At 41.4% G+C, this 19,889-nt stretch overlaps 1 protein-coding gene across 1 annotated transcript in view; it reads left to right on the forward strand.

Moving 5' to 3' along the window:
• The window catches only part of CUNH7orf50 (chromosome unknown C7orf50 homolog), a 48,240-nt gene extending 32,634 nt beyond the window's left edge, over positions 1–15,606 (forward strand). The window contains exons 3-4 of the mRNA XM_029911276.1: positions 10,284–10,365; positions 15,203–15,606. Of these exons, the coding sequence (XP_029767136.1) occupies positions 10,284–10,365; positions 15,203–15,385 (265 nt within the window). The 3' untranslated portion in view covers positions 15,386–15,606. The remainder of the gene's footprint in view (positions 1–10,283; positions 10,366–15,202) is intronic.
• The last annotated feature ends 4,283 nt before the right edge of the window (positions 15,607–19,889 follow it).

Here is a 19,889-nt window from a genome sequence, read left to right on the forward strand (position 1 = left end):
CCCCGGCGCTCTGGCCGCTGGGGGGGAGACCGGAGCCGCCGCCGGGGCTCCGGCCGCCCCCCCCCAGGGGCCCCGGCCGCCCCCCCCCCCCGGCAAAAAAGCCAGAGCCGGCCCTGATGGCCCCTGTGACATTTTGGGGTCCACCCAGCAGGCCAGTATGAGGTTTGGTCACCATCAGCCTTGTAACCCTGGGTGTCTTGTGGCTGTGCAGCTTCGGACCAGAGCTCTGACCCAAACAGCCTGCCAGCAACCCACAAGCCTCACCGTGGCTTTGCCCAACCTGGTTGCTCCTTGCAATCTGACCTTAGTACCCTTCCAGCCCCAAGTTCACCCCCAAATCATCCTACTTCAGGGACTAGTCCCTCTGACTGGACCCTCACACAGAAAACAAGAAGGTAAAACATTCCAACCTGTTACCTTTCTCAAAGTACACGCTTCACTGAACGTACACAGCACTGATTATTTATAATGAAAGCAAAACAAGTGTATTAACAAAAGGGCATGGATTAAGTGATACCAAGTAAAACAAATAAAGGTAGAAATGGTTACAAGGAAATAAAAGTGAAAACACACCTCTAAAAGTCTAAAACTTAATCTAGCAAAATACAGTCTGTTCAAGATGGTTTCTCTCACCCTCAGTCTCCTTTCCAGCTTTTACTGGCCAGGACCCATCACAGACATCAGATTGCTTGGTTTCGTTGTCTCCTAAGGTGAAGGATAAAGATGGAGTCTCTCTCTGTTCTTTATATCCCCAAAAGGATTGCCTTTGTCTTACAAGTCAGAGAGACCTCCTGGGGATTCAGTCTCCCGTGTCTCTCTGTGATACAGGAGCTGTGTTAGTTCTCTGTCTCTTGGGTTCAGGATCAGGATAACCACAGCTGGTTTAGGTCAATAGCTTTGATTTCGTTTAATATGTAAATTGAGGTAAACCCACATTGGTCTAGGACAGACCTGTTTATTACATTTACCTAGGCTAGGCTGATTTGTCTTAAACATGTTCTAGTAACATCACACAGAGGAAATTCATAATTTCACATATAATATTAACACATGCATTTTACAATGACATTAATAGCCAGTATGGTATTGGCTTTTATAGATACCTTACACAATACCTTTTGGATAAATACCATGACAACACAGTGTTGTATGTAGTGAGTTGGTTTGGTCTGATGAGAGACAGTGACCCCTATGCCAGTGGGCACTAGTGGCTCTTAGGGTGCAGTCCTCCACTCAGTTCTTTGAAAATGTATCCATACTTTACATTTTGAATTTATTTTTCAGACATGGCAAACTTGCCTAACGTCAACTCAAAGCTGAACATTCACGGAGATTTCTTCTTATCCCACAGACAATTCCAGCTCCCTCACCCACTTTGCAGAATCTACACTTCCACAAGCATCTCCTGTCCCTCTCACCCTTCCCCAAGAAGGAGCTGCTCCAGAAGGTGCTGCTCTTTGTGATCTGGATACAGGTGGCTTGGTACTAGCAGTATAAATCATTAAGAAACCAACTATTGAGAATCAAGACACTTTTCACAGTCATGGGGAAGACTCTGAAAGTAGTTGAACACAAAATAAATGACTAAACTATAAATAAATAGGACACAAGTCTTTTTCCCTTAAATGCTTTCAACATGATGTGGCCTGAGAAAAGGTTAGCAGTGCTAAATGCGCTATATACAGTACAGGGGCAGGGACTGCTCATTCAATTAGTCCAAGTACTGTATTGTAAAAGCTAAACCACATCGAAATGCCTCTTCTTCCACAAAAAATAAACTTGCCCCAAACTCCTCATACTTCCATGCCACCTTCGACAAGCACAGCCAAGCTCTCCAGCTTTCTGGGACTTTCCTGCCACATATGGCTGACCCATTGGCCTGATGTGTGGTGCAGTAACTCTTTCTATAATTTACCTGCTGAATTGGTCTTGACATGCACACATGCTACCCGCCTCCCAAACGAATGCAATAAGATAGGAGCTCAAGGACACACAAATGTGTGGGTATCATTTATATCCTGTATACTGTATTGTAAACTATTGGTTTGTACAAGTCGCTTTGAAGTGCCAAATGTCTGAGTAAGAATTTAGGTATTTTTAATTAAGTTTTTTATAGAAAATATATTTGTGCTTAACTAGGTTAACTCCTTTGCCTTCTAAACAAACAGACTGTGTTCTCCCTACCAGCTGGAAAAGCTCAGATTTGGCAAAACAAAATAGGCAAAATGTCAAGGTAAATCCCAAAAGAAAAGCAGACAATATTTGTTTAAAATGATAAAAAGATTTACATATGGGGTCTGAAAAATCTTGGTCATCAGAATTTCAATTGGCTTGTTTAAAAGACCAAAACAGCAAATCAATTCAGTTTCTATCTTGAAAGTCAACAAAATATTACGTTGAACTTCTATTTAACGCTAACAAGTTTTGAGGTTTGTTTCTGTTTTTTCTTCTGTATGTCTAAGTTATGGCCTCCATCACCGTAGTGTCTGAGAGCCTCACAATCTTTGAGAATAAATCCATTAGAAGATTGCTTAAAGCCACTTCAGCCCGTTCCTGTATTCCTGGGTGTACCAGATCTTACCCTGTGTCTTTATGGTCATGAGGGGGTAGCTCTCATTTTTTCTGTTTCCTTGAGCTTTGTCTTTTTAACCCTGTCCATACTACAGCCTTGTCACATAGTTTGTGACATGGTTGGCTCTGAACATAGTTTGTGTTCACACCCAGTATTCTATGTACTCGGTTAATAACCATGGCAGCTAATAGTATTCTGCCCTGGCCTGCCGTCTAAACAGGCATGTGATTGTCTTCCTGTATCCAGTTTGCATCACTTGTTTTGCTGTATGGCTTGGACTCTCTGACTATGCCTGTGGAACTGGTTTTCCTTAGTCTCAGGCCTCTGCGTACTAGGACATCCCAGAGCGTGTTGTCCACACATACTGTTAGTGGCCCACTGTATTCATACCCTCTGGGTGCTATTAGAGAGCTGCCTAGATTTTCCCAGCATTTTTTAATAAACACATGGGTAAGCAGTTTAAGTGTGGATGACACATGGTTGTGTTATAAAAATTGCTGCTGTGAGTACACAACTCAGTCGTGTTTTATATAATAGTCATAGGAGACCTGATGAACTGACTTTAAAATCATGGTTGTACTTATAATGTGGATGGGTCCATTTCCTATGTGTCTTCTACTTTTCTCTTTTAAAGCTACGTTGAATCGTCAGTTTAAGATCCATTAAACTTCAGTCAGCTACATGTTTTTTCAGTCAGCTTGTGCTTATAAAAAGATATAAACAGTAACTATATCCAGAACAATAATTAGCAGCTGTATGATAGATTAGAAAATTTGCCCTAAGCATAATGGGGAAAATATTTACATGTACATATTTCCATCTAGTGCCATAACTTCTTATATTAGATATGGACATTGTGCTGGATATAGCTACTTCTAAAGACCACCAAAAAAAGGAGTGATTGTCTGTAAAGAGGGTTTATTATTAAGTGTAGTGTAGTTAATCTTATTTATACTAGATTTTAAATCACTCAAGATAAAAAGGCTGCATTAGTGCTGTAATATGTCAAGAAAGCCTGAAGTCCTTTAACAAAATCTCTGCATGTGACTAGGATAATCTGCATGTGGCTTGTTGTATTACATTGTAAGGAAAGAGTTTAACCTTTATTTGTACTTTAAAGGTAGGTCAACCCAAAAAATAGTGAATATATAAATATCTAATTCTAACAGAATTCTCCCACACTCTGCACTTCACGAAGTGATACTTTTGTAGATTTTAATGATCTCACAGTGATATTCTTGTCATTTATCAGTTTTTCCCCCTCATTCAGCCATCTGTATTAATGAAATGTTTATGCTGGGTATACTAAAAGCTTATAGGTGGAGGGGTGGGGTTCATTATGTGGAACAACCACACAAATTCTGTTATGAAAATTATATTAACTCTGTATCCATGATTATGGGTTCTTGGGCTCAGAGTGGAACCAGAGTTTGGCATGCAACGAAGTTGGGAGAATGAGTGCAACCAGTACAATCAAGCCAAGAGCACTAGTTAAAAAATGTAGAATTGTTTTCTGAAAATGTGAATGCACCAATAACCCATATGTGGGAAAACATGACTGACATATCATGCAATTTCTTTAAATGACAGCTGACTTTGATCATGACCATAATAGTGCAGAGGGTGGACTAGATTAGAATGAACTGTTCGTGAAGAGTTTGTCCAGTGTAATAGGCTCAGATATGGTTTCCATCAATATCATGAATATACCACATACTATGTTTTTTTTTAAAGAACAAACACACTTTGGTTAGTCAATTGATGTAAAACTATCTATTTTTCCATGAGTGCCAGTTTCCCCTTTTGCAGCCATTGCATCTGTTTGGATGCATAGAGAAGTTGCCTACAAATGAATACAAAGTGCCAGTGAAGAATGTTGAATTTTATTCCCTTCTCCTTCAGTGTTAATTTTTTATTCTCCACAAATCTGATACTGGTGCTAGCCATTCTTTTTACAGCAAGCATCCTTGCTGGGTGGTTAAACAACACAAACAGTTGAATCATGATTAACTGAAGCTTTTTGATTTCTTTGTTTTTCATTTTTGTATTTGATTCCATAACTTTTGGATCTTAGCTTATGTCAGTGTTCGTGCTTTTTCAGTTTCAGTCTAATATCTGTTCTCTAATAGTTTGATTCTTTAACTGCAATATCCCGTAGTAGACCTCTGGATTGACTTTCTTAATTTGCAGATTTACCTTTAATTGATGGTATAAAATATAGTGCATTGGGTTGTTAACCATTTGTCTTATTTTTCAATTTATTATCATTTGTTTGCTTTTTACCTTGCCTTTTTTATGGCAGATTTCCATTTAATTTACCAATGAAAACTCTGAAAGGCACTACAGGCTTCTCCCCCTCCCCTCTTCCCCTTCTGAGTTTGGAAACTTCTGAAGTTAAAAAGGAGCTTATTTTGTACACTTGTATGTTTCTACAGAAGCTCTCATGAAACCCTCCTGGACAAATTTGTGATCACTTGGTCTTTGTTTCACAGAGTTCACTGAACAATTGATTTGCCAGTGCAGAAGAAATTTAATGTGAGGGCGGTTTTGCTCTATTAGACTTGACAGTGTTTGAACAAAGTTAATACTCTTGCCCAACTGGCTTTTCAATTGATTTCTATACTCAATATTACTATGTAAAACAAAGTGGAACATTAAAGGTGGACTTGCATCATACCTGTAGAGATGAGTTTTTCTTCTTCGAGTGCTTGCTCATGTCCATTCCATATTAGCTGTGTGTGCTCGCCACATGCACCGGTGCCGGAAGTTTTTACCTCAGCAGTATCTGTAGGGGAACGGCTCTGGGTGCCCTCTGGAGTGGCACTTGCATGGCACAGTATAAGGGGCACCGCCAGCTCCCCCCACCCTCAGTTCCTTCTTGCCGCCAGTGATGGTGCTGGAATGTCTGCTGCTTCGGCTTGTGTTGTTTTGTTCTCTGTTCTTGTGAACTTTGAAATCCTGTAAAATAGTTATACATAGTTAGTAGTTTCTTAGATGCCCTTAGTAGTAGTTCTAAAACTCTTTGTTAGTCCCGAACGGGACTCAGCCGGGGGACGGGGCATGCCCAGGTCCCCAGGCTTTAAACCCTGCGATCCACATACCAGCTGCCTAAGGTGCTTAGGCACAGGGCACATAAGTGACAAGTGCCGTATCTGCAAGTCCTTCAAACCTAGGATGAAGAAGGAGCACGATATCCGTCTAAGAGCGCTCCTAATGGAGTCGGCACTCACTCCGGCCCTGGACAAGCACAGTGTGCAGTGCTCCCCTGGCGCCATCCATGGGCTAGCACCGGTCTCCCTCCCTAGCACCGGGGTCACTGATCGATGGACTCGAGGTGTACTTCGCCAGTAGATTGGCACAGATCCTGATGGACATGCCACCCTGCAAGAACTCCGGAGAGAACTGTGGAGCAAACAGACAGCAAATTGCATGGCCTCAAGGACTCTCGCACGACCCTGAAGACCCTGGGTCTCTTCATCCCAGCCCCGGCGCGTAAGCGGTTCAAACCACAGCAGCTGCCAGGCCAGCGGAGCCAGCCTCTTAAATAATCCAAGAGCTACAAGCGCCGCCCAAGCCACCCGCCTCCACCCTCTGCCCAATTGGGCTTGACCTAGAATAAGTAGGGGGCCAAATGGTCGTTTTGAGTGTGTGCCCGAGGGGGACCTACCAGACCATTCCCTGGATCCATCTTTCCCAGTGTTCTCCAACCGCCTTTCCCTCTTCCTCCCTGCCTAGTTGGCTATAACCTTGGACCGATGGGTCCTCAGCACAGTGGAACAGGGTTTATACCCTCCAGTTCCTTTCTACCCCCCCTTCCCACCCGCCTTCTCCATCCCTCTTCAGGGACCCCCTCACGAGAGTCTCCTCGCGCAGAGGTAAAGGGGTTGCTACATCTGGGTGCAGTCGAAGAAATTCCTCTTGAGTATAGGAACAAGGGGTTCTATTCCCGGTACTTTTTAATCCCAAAGGCCAAGGACAGTCTATGGCCCATCCTGAATCTGCAAGACTTCAACAAGGACCTAAAGAAGCTAAAGTTCCTCATGGTTTCCCTGGCTTCTATTCTCCCCTCCCTGGATCGGGGAGACTGGTATGCCGCCCTTGACTTGAAGGACACATACTTCCACATAGCGATCTTTCAAGGACACAGACACTTCCTCCGATTTACGGTGGGGCCCCAACACTACCAGGTTTCAGTCCTCCCATTCGGCCTGGTGACAGCACTGAGAGTGTTTACCAAGTGCATGCCGGTGGTATTGGCTTACCTCAGGCGTCAGAGTATCCAAATCTACCCATACCTCAACGACTGGCTCGTCAAGGGCAGCTCCAGGTCTCAAGTCCAAAGGGATGTCACGGTGCTTCAAGCTACATGCCACGCTCGGGACCTGCTGGTAAATGACAAAAAGTTGACGTTAGTGCCAGTGCAGAGGATAGAGTTCATCGGAGAGGTCCTCAACTCGACCTGCGCCAAGGCGTTCCTGCTGCTGGAAAGGTTCCACACATTGATGAATCTCATCGCGTAAGTCTCCGCATTCCCTCTGACTACAGCCAGGGTCTGTCTGCGCTTCCTGGGTCACATGGCAGCGTTCACTTACGTGGTCCACCATGCCAGACTCCGGATGCAGCCCCTGCAACAATAGTCTATTCCCAGTCCCGTGACACCCTGGAAAAGATTGTTACCATTCCCCAGGCGATACTTACCTCGCTGCAGTGGTGGACTGACTGCAGGACGGTCCTGGAAGGGGTTCCCTTCGACAACCCTCCCCACTCCATTGAGTTGGTGTCGGACACCTCGGCTGAGGGGCGCTTATCGGCATCGTCCAGACTCAGGGGACGTGGTCCCTGGACGAAGCGCGGTTGCACATAAGCATCAAAGAATTCCGAGCAGTCCGGCTGGTGTGCGGAGTCTTCTTGCCCCACCTGTCGGGCAAGCTGGTACAAGTCCTGCCGGACAACACAGCCTCGATGTTCTACATCAACGGGCAAGGCAGAGCGTGCTCATCAGCTCTCTGTCAGGAGGTGCTCCGCCTATGGGACTTCTGCATCAGCCACAAGATCCACCTGGAAGCTTGTCACCTTCCTGGCATCAGGAATACACTGGCGGACCAGCTCAGCAGGGACTTCTCCTCTCACCACGAGTGATCGCTCCATCCAGAGGTAGCCTGCATGATCTTCCAAAGGTGGGGAACTCCCCAAGTGGACCTGTTCACTACCAGACAGAACAGGAAATGCCACCAGTTTTGTTTTCGGCAAGGTCTAAGCAAAGGCTCCTTCTCCAATGCCTTCCTCCTGTTGTGCTCAGGGAGCCTGATGTACGCATTCCTTCTGATTCCGCTCATCAGCAGGGCCCTAGCAAAGATCAAGAGGCACAAGGCGCAGGTCATCATGATCGCCCCGACATGGCCTCGCCGACACTGGTTCAGCACGCTCATGAGCCTATCAGCAGCCCCTCCTGGGCCCCTGCCCAACCGACCAGACTTGCTGTCACAGGACCACAGTCGACTCCTACACCCCAACCTCAGGTCCCTCCACCTCTCAGCGTGGATGCTGCATGGCTGAACCCAGAGGAGTGGACCTGTTCGGAAGGAGTCCAACAGGTCCTCCTGGAAGGTAGGAAACCCTCAACTAGACTGACTTACCTGGCCAAGTGGACGTGGTTTTCCCGCTGGGCATCCGAACAGGGTATCTCTCCCTCGCATTCCTCCATACAGGCTGTCCTGGACTACCTGCTCCATTTGAGGAACCAGGGCCTGACGCACTCTTCCATTAGAGTACGTCTCGTGGCCATCTCCTCTTTTCACCCACCGATCCAAGGACAGACGGTGTTTTCCCATGACATGATGGTCAGATTCGTGAGAGGGCTCGAGAGACTCTTCCTGCAGGTACAGTCTCCTGTCCCACAGTGGGATCTTAACTCTCTAGGCTCACTGGCCCGCCCTTTGAGCCGCTGGGTTCCTGCTCCTTTTCCCACCTATTGTGGAAGGTCGCATTCCTGGTGGCGGTGACATCGGCGAGACGGGTCTCTGAAATTAAAGCCTTGACCTCAGAACCTCCGTACAAAGATAAGGTTCAGTTGCGGCCTCACCCGGTCTTCTTGCCAAAGATGGTCTCCACCTTCCATATGAACCAGGACATCTTCCTCCTGGTGTTCTGTCCCAAACCGCACAAGACCAGTGAAGAGAGGCGTCTTCACTTCACGCCCTGGACATCCAGAGGGCCTTGGCTTTCTACTTAGAACGTATCAAGCCTTTCCATAAATCAACTCAACTCTTCATTGCTACAGCGGATAAGATGAAGGGTCACCCACTGTCCTCGCAGATGATTTCCAATTGGATTACTTCGTGCATAAGGACCTGTTACGACCTGGCGGGGGTTCTGCTGTCACCAATTGTCAGAGCCCACTCGACGAGAGCGCAGGTGTCTTTATCGGCCTTCCTGGTGCACATTCCTATCCAGGACATCTGTAGAGCCACAACGTGGTCCTCAGTCCACACGTTCATGTCTCATTATGCCATCACTCAGCAGGTCAGGAACGATGCTGGGTTCGGCAGAGCTGTGCTGCAATCTACATGTCCGTGAACTCCTACCCACCTCCAGGGGTACTACTTGGGAGTCACCTAATATGGAATGGGCATGAGCAAGCACTCGAAGAAGAAAAGACAGTTACCTTTTCCGTAACTGGTGTTCTTCGAGATGTGTTGCTCATGTCCATTCCACAACCCGCCCTCTTTCCCCACTGTTGGAGTTTTCTGGCAAGAAGGAACTGAGGGTAGGGGGAGCCAGCGGTGCTCCTTATACTGCACCATGCAGGCACCATTCCAGAGGGTGCCAGAGTCGGTCCCCTACGGATACTGCTGAGGGAAAAACTTCCGGCACTGGTGGATATGGCGAGCACACACACCTCATATGTAATGGACATGAGCAACACATCTTGAAGAACACCAGTTACAGAAATGATAACTGTCTTTTTTTCAGATTAAAATCTAATAATTTTAATTTACTAGGGTTAATGTTCCCTTGTATTGGGGTACATCTGTAATAATGCTTCAGTATATTGACTAGTACTGTTTCATATTAAGACACTAGATTTTTGTGTATTACGTTGTAGAGGCAAAAAAGCAGTATGCATTTCATAGTGAGATTTGTTACTCGCTCATTATTCTACTGTTGTTTTTAGGAGAAATACCCATTTTCTCAAACCAGTTTTCTTCCCTCTTTATATTTATAGCAAAATATACCAGCTTTCAAAACACAGTCTTACTATATGCAAATTGCACACATCAGTCTGACATTTTAGCCCAGCTCAGTTTTTACATATTTAAAATGTTTGCATGTGAGGCATTCAGAGAGTATTTGCAGACGTGCATTTGTTTTGCATGCTTTTAAAATGTACTGTATTTTTCAAATATGATGCAAAGTTATCCTATGTCTTGAGCAAGGGATTGGTAGTCAGGATTCCTAGGTTCTTCTGCTTGCTCTCCCAGTGATTTGTGTGACACCTAGGGCAAGCCACTTAATCCTTCTGTACTTCACTTTTGCCGCCTGTACAATATATACTCTAACACCTAGGTCACAAGGACGTTGTGAGGCTTAGTTAATGTAATGCTGGTAAGGCACTTTGAATCATTATATAAAAGTGCTACATGAGTGCGAAGTATTTTTATTATCCAGTATTTTATTTGAGCAATTATTTTTCTCATTTATTTCGTTACAGCTGGTCCAAAAAACCAAAAGAATGGAAGTTTCAAAAGACCAGGCAGACTTGGCTTCTTTTGCACATGTATGAGAAAGAGAAGGTTTGTATTAACATCACTTTTTATTTAGCAAAATAATATCTTAAAGCAAGTAGTTATAAATTAATTACGCCTATTTTTTGTTAACCAAATGTTACTATGGTATCCCAACATGTTTGTAATTTTTGATTTAATCTGGACAAGGAGTCAATGTATACATTTGATTCTAAAATCAGCAGTGTTTAGAAATCATTTGTTACTGTAGCCTTTCAGAACAACTGGCAAGACATGTTTGCCAATCTCTGCTTTAAATCGTTTGTAGTTAATGCAGCAAGACTTAGAAGAAAGGTCATAATAAACCAGAGATGGTTTGGAATGACCTTTCTCCTGTGTATACTAGATTGTTATAATTAATGTACAAAAAGTATTATTGCATTTTGAATTCAAATGAATGATAAATTTAGACCATATTTCAGCTGTACTGGTTAATCTGAACTTCTGAATGTGGAACCCAGTACTAAAATCATAGATACTCACATTTTAGGCAGCTGAAACTGTTGCAGATCCTTTCAGGCTCTGACTCAGATGTGAAACCATGCTAGCGGGCTGCTAATATGGTTTCTCACTCACTACAATGTACATGGGACCTTAGACTGATTATAAAAGGCTTGGCAGTGCATCTATGTTAAAAATCAAAGGCTAGGCTTGCACCAGTGGTAGAATCCAGCAATTTAATAACTTTTGAAAACAAGAGATTTAATTTCCAGTTAGCCGCTGGTTATGGTGGCATTGAGGGAATGTTTCAGATCATTCCACTTTGTTGCATAATAGAGCAAACCACCTTGCCAATCCATAGTGGGTTGTTCATTTGTTCTTTTCGTTGTCTGGATGTGTCCATACAGTTAAAGATTTTTTGATAAGTTTACTTTATACATAACACAATTAAAATAGTTGTTGGCCTATTTGATGCAGATTTCAAGCCAGCTACCAACTTAAAGTGTTACCTTGATGAGAAGAAAGATTAAAAAAAAATAGTAAAATCAGTGTTTTGTTTAGGCAAAAATGTTCACAAAGCATTAGTACAATTTTACTGGCATAGCTGTATTTAGGAAGTGACAAAATAAAAGTTTAATTTCAGATATGGGGAATAATTTGCTTAGTACTTTAGATTTGTTTCTCCTTTAAAATCGTCCTTAACATCCTACCAAACACAACATATGTCCTCTACAGCTGTCTAGGAGCTATTTCAGAGCCAAAATGATGTCCTTGCTTTTACACCTGTTCGTCTTTGGGTTTCTTTCTTTTCACATTGACATAAATTGGTTAATAGTGTCTTCAAATAGCATGTTTTCAATAGATTTGAGTATCAATACATAGCTTAATTCTGTATTTCTCAACACTGAAATAGAAATGTTTCCTATTTTGGTATCCTCTTTAATCCATTGAGATTATTATGAGTTATTTATACTAACATATTTTGAACTGTCTATTACTGGTGAGGTCAGATTGCAAATGGTCTTTAAATAGGCTGCTTCCACTGATTTCTATGAGTTTGAATGAGGAACTACTCAAGTACATAAAGTTAAGCACATACGTAAGTATTTCACTGCATCAGGCCCTTAGTGAGGGTGACCACTTTGGTGAATATATTTTTATGCCTAAATTCTGCTCCCTCTTCTTTAGCCAATACAGTCTACCGAGTTCCAGTCATTAATAAAATACAAAAGAAAGCACTTTTTCTGTTCCTTCCCAAGTTCCATCTTCAGCTTCTGGTGGTGCCCAGTTAATAACTGAAGGTCCTGCAATAGGACAAAGTGGGATTCAGAGAGGAAGGTGTACTTGCTTCTGTCTATAAAATCAGTTAGGACTGACTCTGTAAAATCCAGATGGTGGGTGACTGGTGTCATAGGTCTGGCCTCTTAGCAGCTCCCTGGACTCTTGTGAGGGGATCCAGCCTGCTGGATCCTGTGTAATTTAAGACTCTGGAGTCTCCACAGATACCAGGCGTAACCTCAGTCTTGGAGCTGCTGGGCACATTCTTGGAGTTCAGACCCTCTGTCCAGCACTCCAGCTTGAGAGCTCAGATCTCTCCAGTCAAATTGCCTCTCCCCTGTTACCAGTTCTGACTCCTCATGTAGTTTAAACTTGGTCTTTTCCAGAACTCCACTCAAAGGTGTGAGCCTTCTGGTTTACATCTTTGCGGGGGCCCATGGCATGTGTAAGTGCTAAACACCTTCACAGTTATATAGTACTGTTGAACACTCAAGAGTTGATAATATTTGGTTCACTTCTAGATAGATATTTCCATTTAATATGTTTGGCTCCTACATACCTACATTGCACTGTTGGACTGTACATGTTCAACTGATTTATTTCCAGTGGCATCAACAGCCCGCTGGAATATTGCCTCAGGCCTAATTCAGATTACATCAGGGAGATCGTCATTAAAAGAAATGCTTCTGCAAAAATTATTCTCACTTATTAATAGTGATTATTTGAAATTGTATACAACAAACTCCCTGTCCTTTGGAGCCATGGCATCATTTTGTTGAAGAAAAATAATTTTTCAACAAGACGTTCTTAAATATTGTTTTGGTGACAATCTAAACTCAGAGGAAGTTGTGATATTTGCCTTATTTATTTATTTATTTATTTATTTATTTATTTTTCCTGCCAAGCCCAGTTGGCGTGCTTATGCAGCCCTCTGGAACTAACTGTAGACAAAGCAAGTCTACAAGCAGCAACCGTTCTCCAGATAAGGCTAGAGGCAAGGAAACGGTTTGGAAGAGAGGAAATGAAACAAAAGCCAAGATAAATGGCAGTGGAAATGATAGACAAAACCATAAACCCATTAAGTTTGTCTACCACTATTGCATATTCAGTGGAGGGAAAAATACATAGAATACTCTCTGGTTAACATGGTTCTTACTTGGAATAAATTATATAGCTAGATTAAAGAAATGTTTCAAAGGTTTTTGTTTGCCTTTCTTTGAGGCTGAAAACTAAATGCTTTATAGTCTTAAGAACAAAGCAGCCACATGATTCTCTCCACACATACAATTTCTAAGTTTAGCATAGACTACTAATTGCCCCTTTAAGCACTTTGCTTAAATTATATAATGATAGATATAATTATACATGATGAGGTCTGACTACACAAATAAAGTCTGGTAAAAAGAAGGGTAAATTATATATGGATGTTTTGGCTAAAGTACAGAGTACACAGAGGCTGTTGAGTTCAAACATTCACTATAGAGAGAATTATTTCCATTAAAGGAATATTATCAACCTAAACCTCATATTTGTGTCTTATCTTTTTTGTCTGCTATTGTTACAAATTTACTGTAACTGAACCAGATTAGAAAACAAGAAGATTGTTTTATTTTTTCAGTATATTTACTTTATGCATTTGACAGCACTTTGTGTATAGTTAGTTTCATCACTATGCCTCTGGTTAATTTCCTTTTTCATGTAGGTTTTTAACAAGAGTGTTGTAGCTGAAGAGTGATAGTTGGTTTCCCTACTGGATAAATTATAAGTCTGAATATAGACTTTGCTTTTGGTTTAGTGCTTTGTATTATCCTTCATTTACTATGACATTGTTGTAGGCTCATTTCCTCAGTGCACTGCAAATGATAGAACTTTCAGTCGGTGAAGTTACCGAGCTCAGTGATAGTGCAGAAATAACTTGTAAAGTTCATTATCTGTTAAAATTCTTTCTTCTGTAAAATGGTATTTCTCAAGTAGAATAAAAGCATACAGTCCTCTGTTAAGTAAGGCCCTGATCCTTCAAACGCCTGTGCATATGCTTCACTTTACACATATTGAGTAGTCCTGTTGAAGTCCTGTGTAAAATTAAACATGTGCATAAATGTTTGCAGAACGGGTCATTTTAGCTTCTTCTGAATCACAGGGAAAATATTTTATTAAAAACAGAGATTGCTGTCATAGAAATTGTACATACATTTAAGAAATGCTTCGTAGAAAATCTGGTTATGGGATCTTCTTGAAAATACATTACTTTATGGTTAAAAATGTGGAATAAACCAATGTCTAAAATGTCTTTATTGGATTATCAGTAATGTAAATACAACTTATTGGTTATAACAGCATTATATCCTAACTGACGAAGCTAAAATGTAACCTATTACTAACTGACTAATGAGAAGGGAAGAGAGAAGAGAAAAAACAGATGGGGTGCTTGGAGACAGTGACGCTGTTTCACATTAGGCATGTTTTAGTTAAATGATTCTATCAGAGTCTGTGATCTAAAAATGGTTTCCATATGTCTGAATTTATCTGTTGTTGTTCAAACTAAATGTTAGCCCCTCCTATGATGGTTCTGTCAACGTCACAATCTATTGTTTGACAGTGGGTGGTATCTCTTCCCAGCAGCTCAGATAATTTTGGGCATTGAGGGTGGAAAGTTGCTATTATTATACGTATTCTGAGCTGCTTGGCCAAGTCTTTTCCTCAGATATGTACATACAACTCTCATTGAATTCAGTAGAACTTGCACACACATATCCAAGGGTAGTATTTGGGCCACCGTTTTCTCCTTCAACAGCTCGTATAGGGTTGAGATGTTGGTCAGTAAGTGGAGGGATGTACTAATAGGTATTTCAGCATTTGTTGTGATTGCATTTTGCTTAGAGTGTTATCCTAAAAGCTGAGCACAGAGCAAATATGTAATGATTGTCTCCCACAATGATTAGCACACTGCCAATAAATATGCCCATTTGAGTTGAGAATTGCTTGCATCTAATAACCATGTATTCCTGATAGTTGTTTGACTCAGCCTGGTATATATTCAGCCTGGTGCCATCACATGACTTTAATTGTCAGCTGAGATTTTCTCCCATCACGTAACTTACATTGTCAATTATCTCTCTTCTTAAAGGTTCCAGATGAATATTTCTCTATTTTATTGGACTATCTGGAGGGGCTTAAAGGCAGCGCGCGAGATGTAACCATGCAGAAAGCTGAAGCTCTTATGAAAGAATATGACAATTCGGATACAGAAGATCCAGCCCTGTTGGAGAAGTGTGAGCGCATACGAAAAGTTTTACAGCTATTATCATGAAAGTGTGTAAACCTTGTCATTAGATTTCTAGATTCGTCTGTCTCTATCATTGTATGGAGAACAGGTGAAATGCAACAAATAACTTCCAAAAAAATATGTAAATACATGTTTTTTCATTAAGAATTGTAATTATGACAAGAGTTCATGTTTCCATTGCTCATTGTACAGTGTTTTAAAATCAATCATTAAACAGTTTATAAGGAGACTGTAATCAAAACGAACCATAGTGTTTGCCCATTATTAAACATTCTATTTTGGCTCCATCAAGTAATTTTTGCATGTCTTGGAAATGAGTGGAAACATCCGTCTCACTTTAGTTCTTCACGTATCAACATGTAATTACTATTAACTGAGGAGAGGAGCTTTGTGTCTCTTAATAAAAGCAAAACAACCAACAAAAAGCCTGGAGGTTCTTTCACAAAGGGTAGTTTTAAAAGCGAATGTAAAGCACAGTGCTTTATCAGCCAGCTGTAATCTATCACTTTCAGCTTTAGCAGCATGTCATTTGGATTTGGGAAAGATCATTTTCAGTCTGTCGAACATGGGTTTATAACACATTTACTTATTAGCAATTTAAGCAAAGATCTGGAGATTGTCAGCTTTGTTTGTTTTCCTCTTGATATTTAAAGTTTTTTGGGTGCTTTATGGCAATAGCTAGGTATTCAGAAAATGTAGAGATGTGAATAGTCCAAATCAGATGTCCATTGTGAAATCACCCAATCATACCTTTAGTAAGATGCTATCCATAACAGGAAATGCTGTGTTAGAACATTTTGTGTTCAGCCTGACAAATTACATCTTCATCTTTCTCTTGTAATTGTTTTCCAGTTGAGTTAATCTGTATTCAGTTGTTTCAACTAGGGAACATTTGTATCCTAGGAGAATGCTGAAGACCAGACTTTTATGCAAAAAACAAGGGCATTAATTACTCAAAAGTTTGAGATCTCACTTTAATAACAATACGAATTGAGTACTTGTTCCTAACCAGCACTCATGGCCTGATTCTCAAAAGGTTTTGTAATTACAGCATTTGGCTGGATTTTGACAACCTACACATACATGAATTGCTGTAACTTTTGAAATATACAGCCAGTTATAAAAGCAGCTTATACATAGTGACCTCTTTAAGAGAATTATATTGGGAGCCAAAAATTTTGAGTGATCTAACATGTGCTGTTCTAATATGGTAACTATTATGGAATTTAACATAATGGGTGAGCCAAGATATAAGAAAGAGAGAACAAAACAACAGAGAGTGCCTGTTAATCCCCAGAGCAGAAACAGTGAGGACACACATATTGCTTATAGACATTTTCTTACTTACCAGTTGTGCTACCTGGCTCCCTTCTCATTCTCTCTCATTTTTCCCCTTCTTGCCATATCTTCATCTCTATTGTTTTCTTTCATTTCCTCCTTTTTTTGCATTTGCCCCACTCACTTCTCATTTGTATCCTTTTTCCATTTTTTTTTTGTTACTACAAGCATAGGCAGCAGCAGATTAAAATTAAAATCAAACAAAACCTAAAGAGCTTCATGCTTTCCCCCAAGATGAAGTTCAGTTGGAAGATAAAATGGGAAGCTCAAGAAGATATCCTCATCTCATAAACACTGGTTTTGCTTCTTCAGATGTGCACTCTGATGTTCGCTGGTCTCAGTGTAGTTTACCATCCAAGATTATGTGAAGGCGGTAATATCACACCTCTTGTATTTAGAGTAGCATTCAGAATATTAAATCATCTGTTTTTTCTGTGCTAATGTGAAAAGGAGCAATTCCATTTGCATGAGTAGACTGTGTTGGCAAACTACCTTGAATGTATCTGAATTTAGAACATAGGTTCTCCCTTTTTCCACTTAATTCACCTGACCCTAACAGAGTCATAAGATTTCCTCCTGCCCCCATAAGGATGGGAGGTCCCTCATTTCCACCTGTTTCTTAAGAGCCCTTTCACCTTTAGATTGATGTAATTTGAAGGAATCTTGAACAGGGCCTGTCTGTAGATGAGTGGCTGCATGGCAAATTAGGTAGATGAAAGCATAGAGGCCACATGGCATGAAAGAAAGGCATGGAGACAGATACACAAAGTCCTGCTATACCAGATCCCAAGTCACCAATCAGTGTTTAGGGGGCCTGTCTCATCTACTTTCTTCAGGAGGGTAAAGCTGTGTGGAAGCCATTTAATTATACTAATAGTCCTGCATGCATTTTGGAGCACAGTTGTCAATCAACTTGTTGTTCTACTTAATCTAATTCTATCATTGACATGTCTCAGAGAACACCATCGTACCCATGTGCTGCCAGCTGGCCTGAGGCTGATATATGAGCACTGTTGGCTGTCTGGAAGATGAGGAGATCCAGAGCCAACTGAATTGAGTCATTCACAATAAATAACTGAGATGAAAAGCAACTGGATGAGATGAGGTTCAGAACAGCAAGTGGTGACGCAAGGAACTAACGGTCCTATATAATAAGGGCTAGGTCAATAACAGTAGGGTTGGCTCAGGGCAGAAAATATGCCCCTTTTATGATGGGGTTGACTGAATTCTAAAGACTTGCCCATTCATGCAGCCAACACCAAGGTTCCATGTAGTTCAGCAGAGAAGGATGAGAAAGAACCAGAGATGAGGGGTCTTCTGTATCAGGCATGTCTTTTTTGTTTTTGTTGTTGTTGTTGTTAGATTAATCAATGTGGCTAATTCTGAAGGCTTGGGAGAGTGGGGGAAAGTGTTTTCTAGGTTCCTCTCAAAGCCAATGGTGATGTTTGTTAGAGAAGTGATATAGCCTCGTATAAGAGCAGAAATACCCATCTCCACCAGATCCCATTCCTTCCCTTTCCCCTCTTTTACACTGGCATCTTCTAAGCCACTCCCCAATACTAACAATTATTAGGTAAAAGGAACCTAAAACTTCATGTATTGTATTGCTACTGTATATTTGTTAGCTTAAAGTTACCAGGGTTCTTAATTCCTCAGTGTTCTAAGTTCCATCTTCGGTCTAACACTGTAATTAAAACAGGAAAGGGCAAATTGTGGTCTTTGATTCTCTTAATAATACTTTGCACTTCTACAGACCCTTTCACTGGAGAATCTCACACTGATTTATGAACAGGTCTTTCAGAAAACTTGTAGGAAAGTAGGTATATGTTGTTAGCTGCATTTTACAGATGAGAAGTCTCAGGCACAGAAGCACATGAAGTTAGGTGCCTTAATACCTTTGAGGATCTGAGCCAGAGTGCTTGACCAAGATCCCAAGGAAAGTTAGTAGTAGTTCTGGCAATAGAACCCAGGACCTTCTGACTTGCCACCCCGTGAACTAACCACTAAGCCATACTCCAGCTTCTTACACAGTTCACTGTTTTAAATGTTTGTTTGTTTGTTTGTTTGTTTAATACAGATAACAAGGCCTCCTCTTCGATATTTTAAGTTCTAAAGTCTATATTTTCATTAAAATCTTGTAAGCAGTCTAGCCTATGGAAGGAATTTGGGTTTGTCACTTGCTTAGCTTTTTTGTCTGTATGGTCATTTTAAAATTTTCAATATTTTATAACACTTGTAGCTTAGATACTCAGCAAATGTGTTAATATGAATTGACAAAATCACGTGTCTGCCTCTCTTTTAATCAGCCAATTGTATTGTTAATAAAAATCAAATCCAAGACTAGAAGTAATAGTTTGTACCAACTGACAAATTACATTTTCTTCTGCTTACTCTAATTGCCTTTCAACTGAGTTAATCTGCATTGTGTGGCTCTGACTAGGAGAATTCGTACACTAGGAAAATGCTGAAGTCAGGACTTCTCATGCAAAATATAAAAACATTAATTACTCAAAATTGCTTAAAGCTGGAGATGTGCCTCTAATGACAATACTAATTACTAAAAATTTGACACTGTAGAAGAGTTCTCTTTAATTTGGATGATCTCCACTGTGTGTTGTGCATCTTCTTGGTTATCTAGTGTCTGCTCTCACTTTTAATTTGTTACCATGGTTCTAAAATTACTGAGGAAATGGATTCTCCATCCTCATTTAGAAAGCAGAAATTGTGGATATTGAGTGTAGTTCATTTTTTACCCAGTGCAGGATGGCTCTGTTTTATTGGTAGGTTAATTTTAAAGAAGGGTGGATCTAGTCTGATCTCACACCTTCTAGTTACTAAGGGTACGTCCAGACTACCCGCTGTACCGGCAGGTAGCGATCGATTTATCGGGGATCAATATATCGCATCTCGTTAAGACGTGATATATCGATCCCCGAACGTGCTCCCCGTCGACTCCAGAACTCCACCGGAGTGAGCAGCAGTAGCGGAGTCGACGGGGGAGCCGCGGCCATCGATCCCGCGCCGTGTGGACCCCAGGTAAATCGATCTAAGATACTTCGACTTCAGCTACGCTATTCACGTAGCTGAAGTTGCGTAGATCGATTTCCCCCCCCCCCCCAGTGTAGACCAGCCCTTAGAAATTCTTCTTCTTCCTCCCACCCACTACATGGAACAGAACAGAGCAACAGCC

This window comes from Terrapene carolina, unplaced genomic scaffold, assembly GCF_002925995.2.
Source record: "Terrapene carolina triunguis isolate 2854851 unplaced genomic scaffold, T_m_triunguis-2.0 Scaffold93, whole genome shotgun sequence".
NCBI lineage: Eukaryota > Metazoa > Chordata > Testudines > Emydidae > Terrapene > Terrapene triunguis.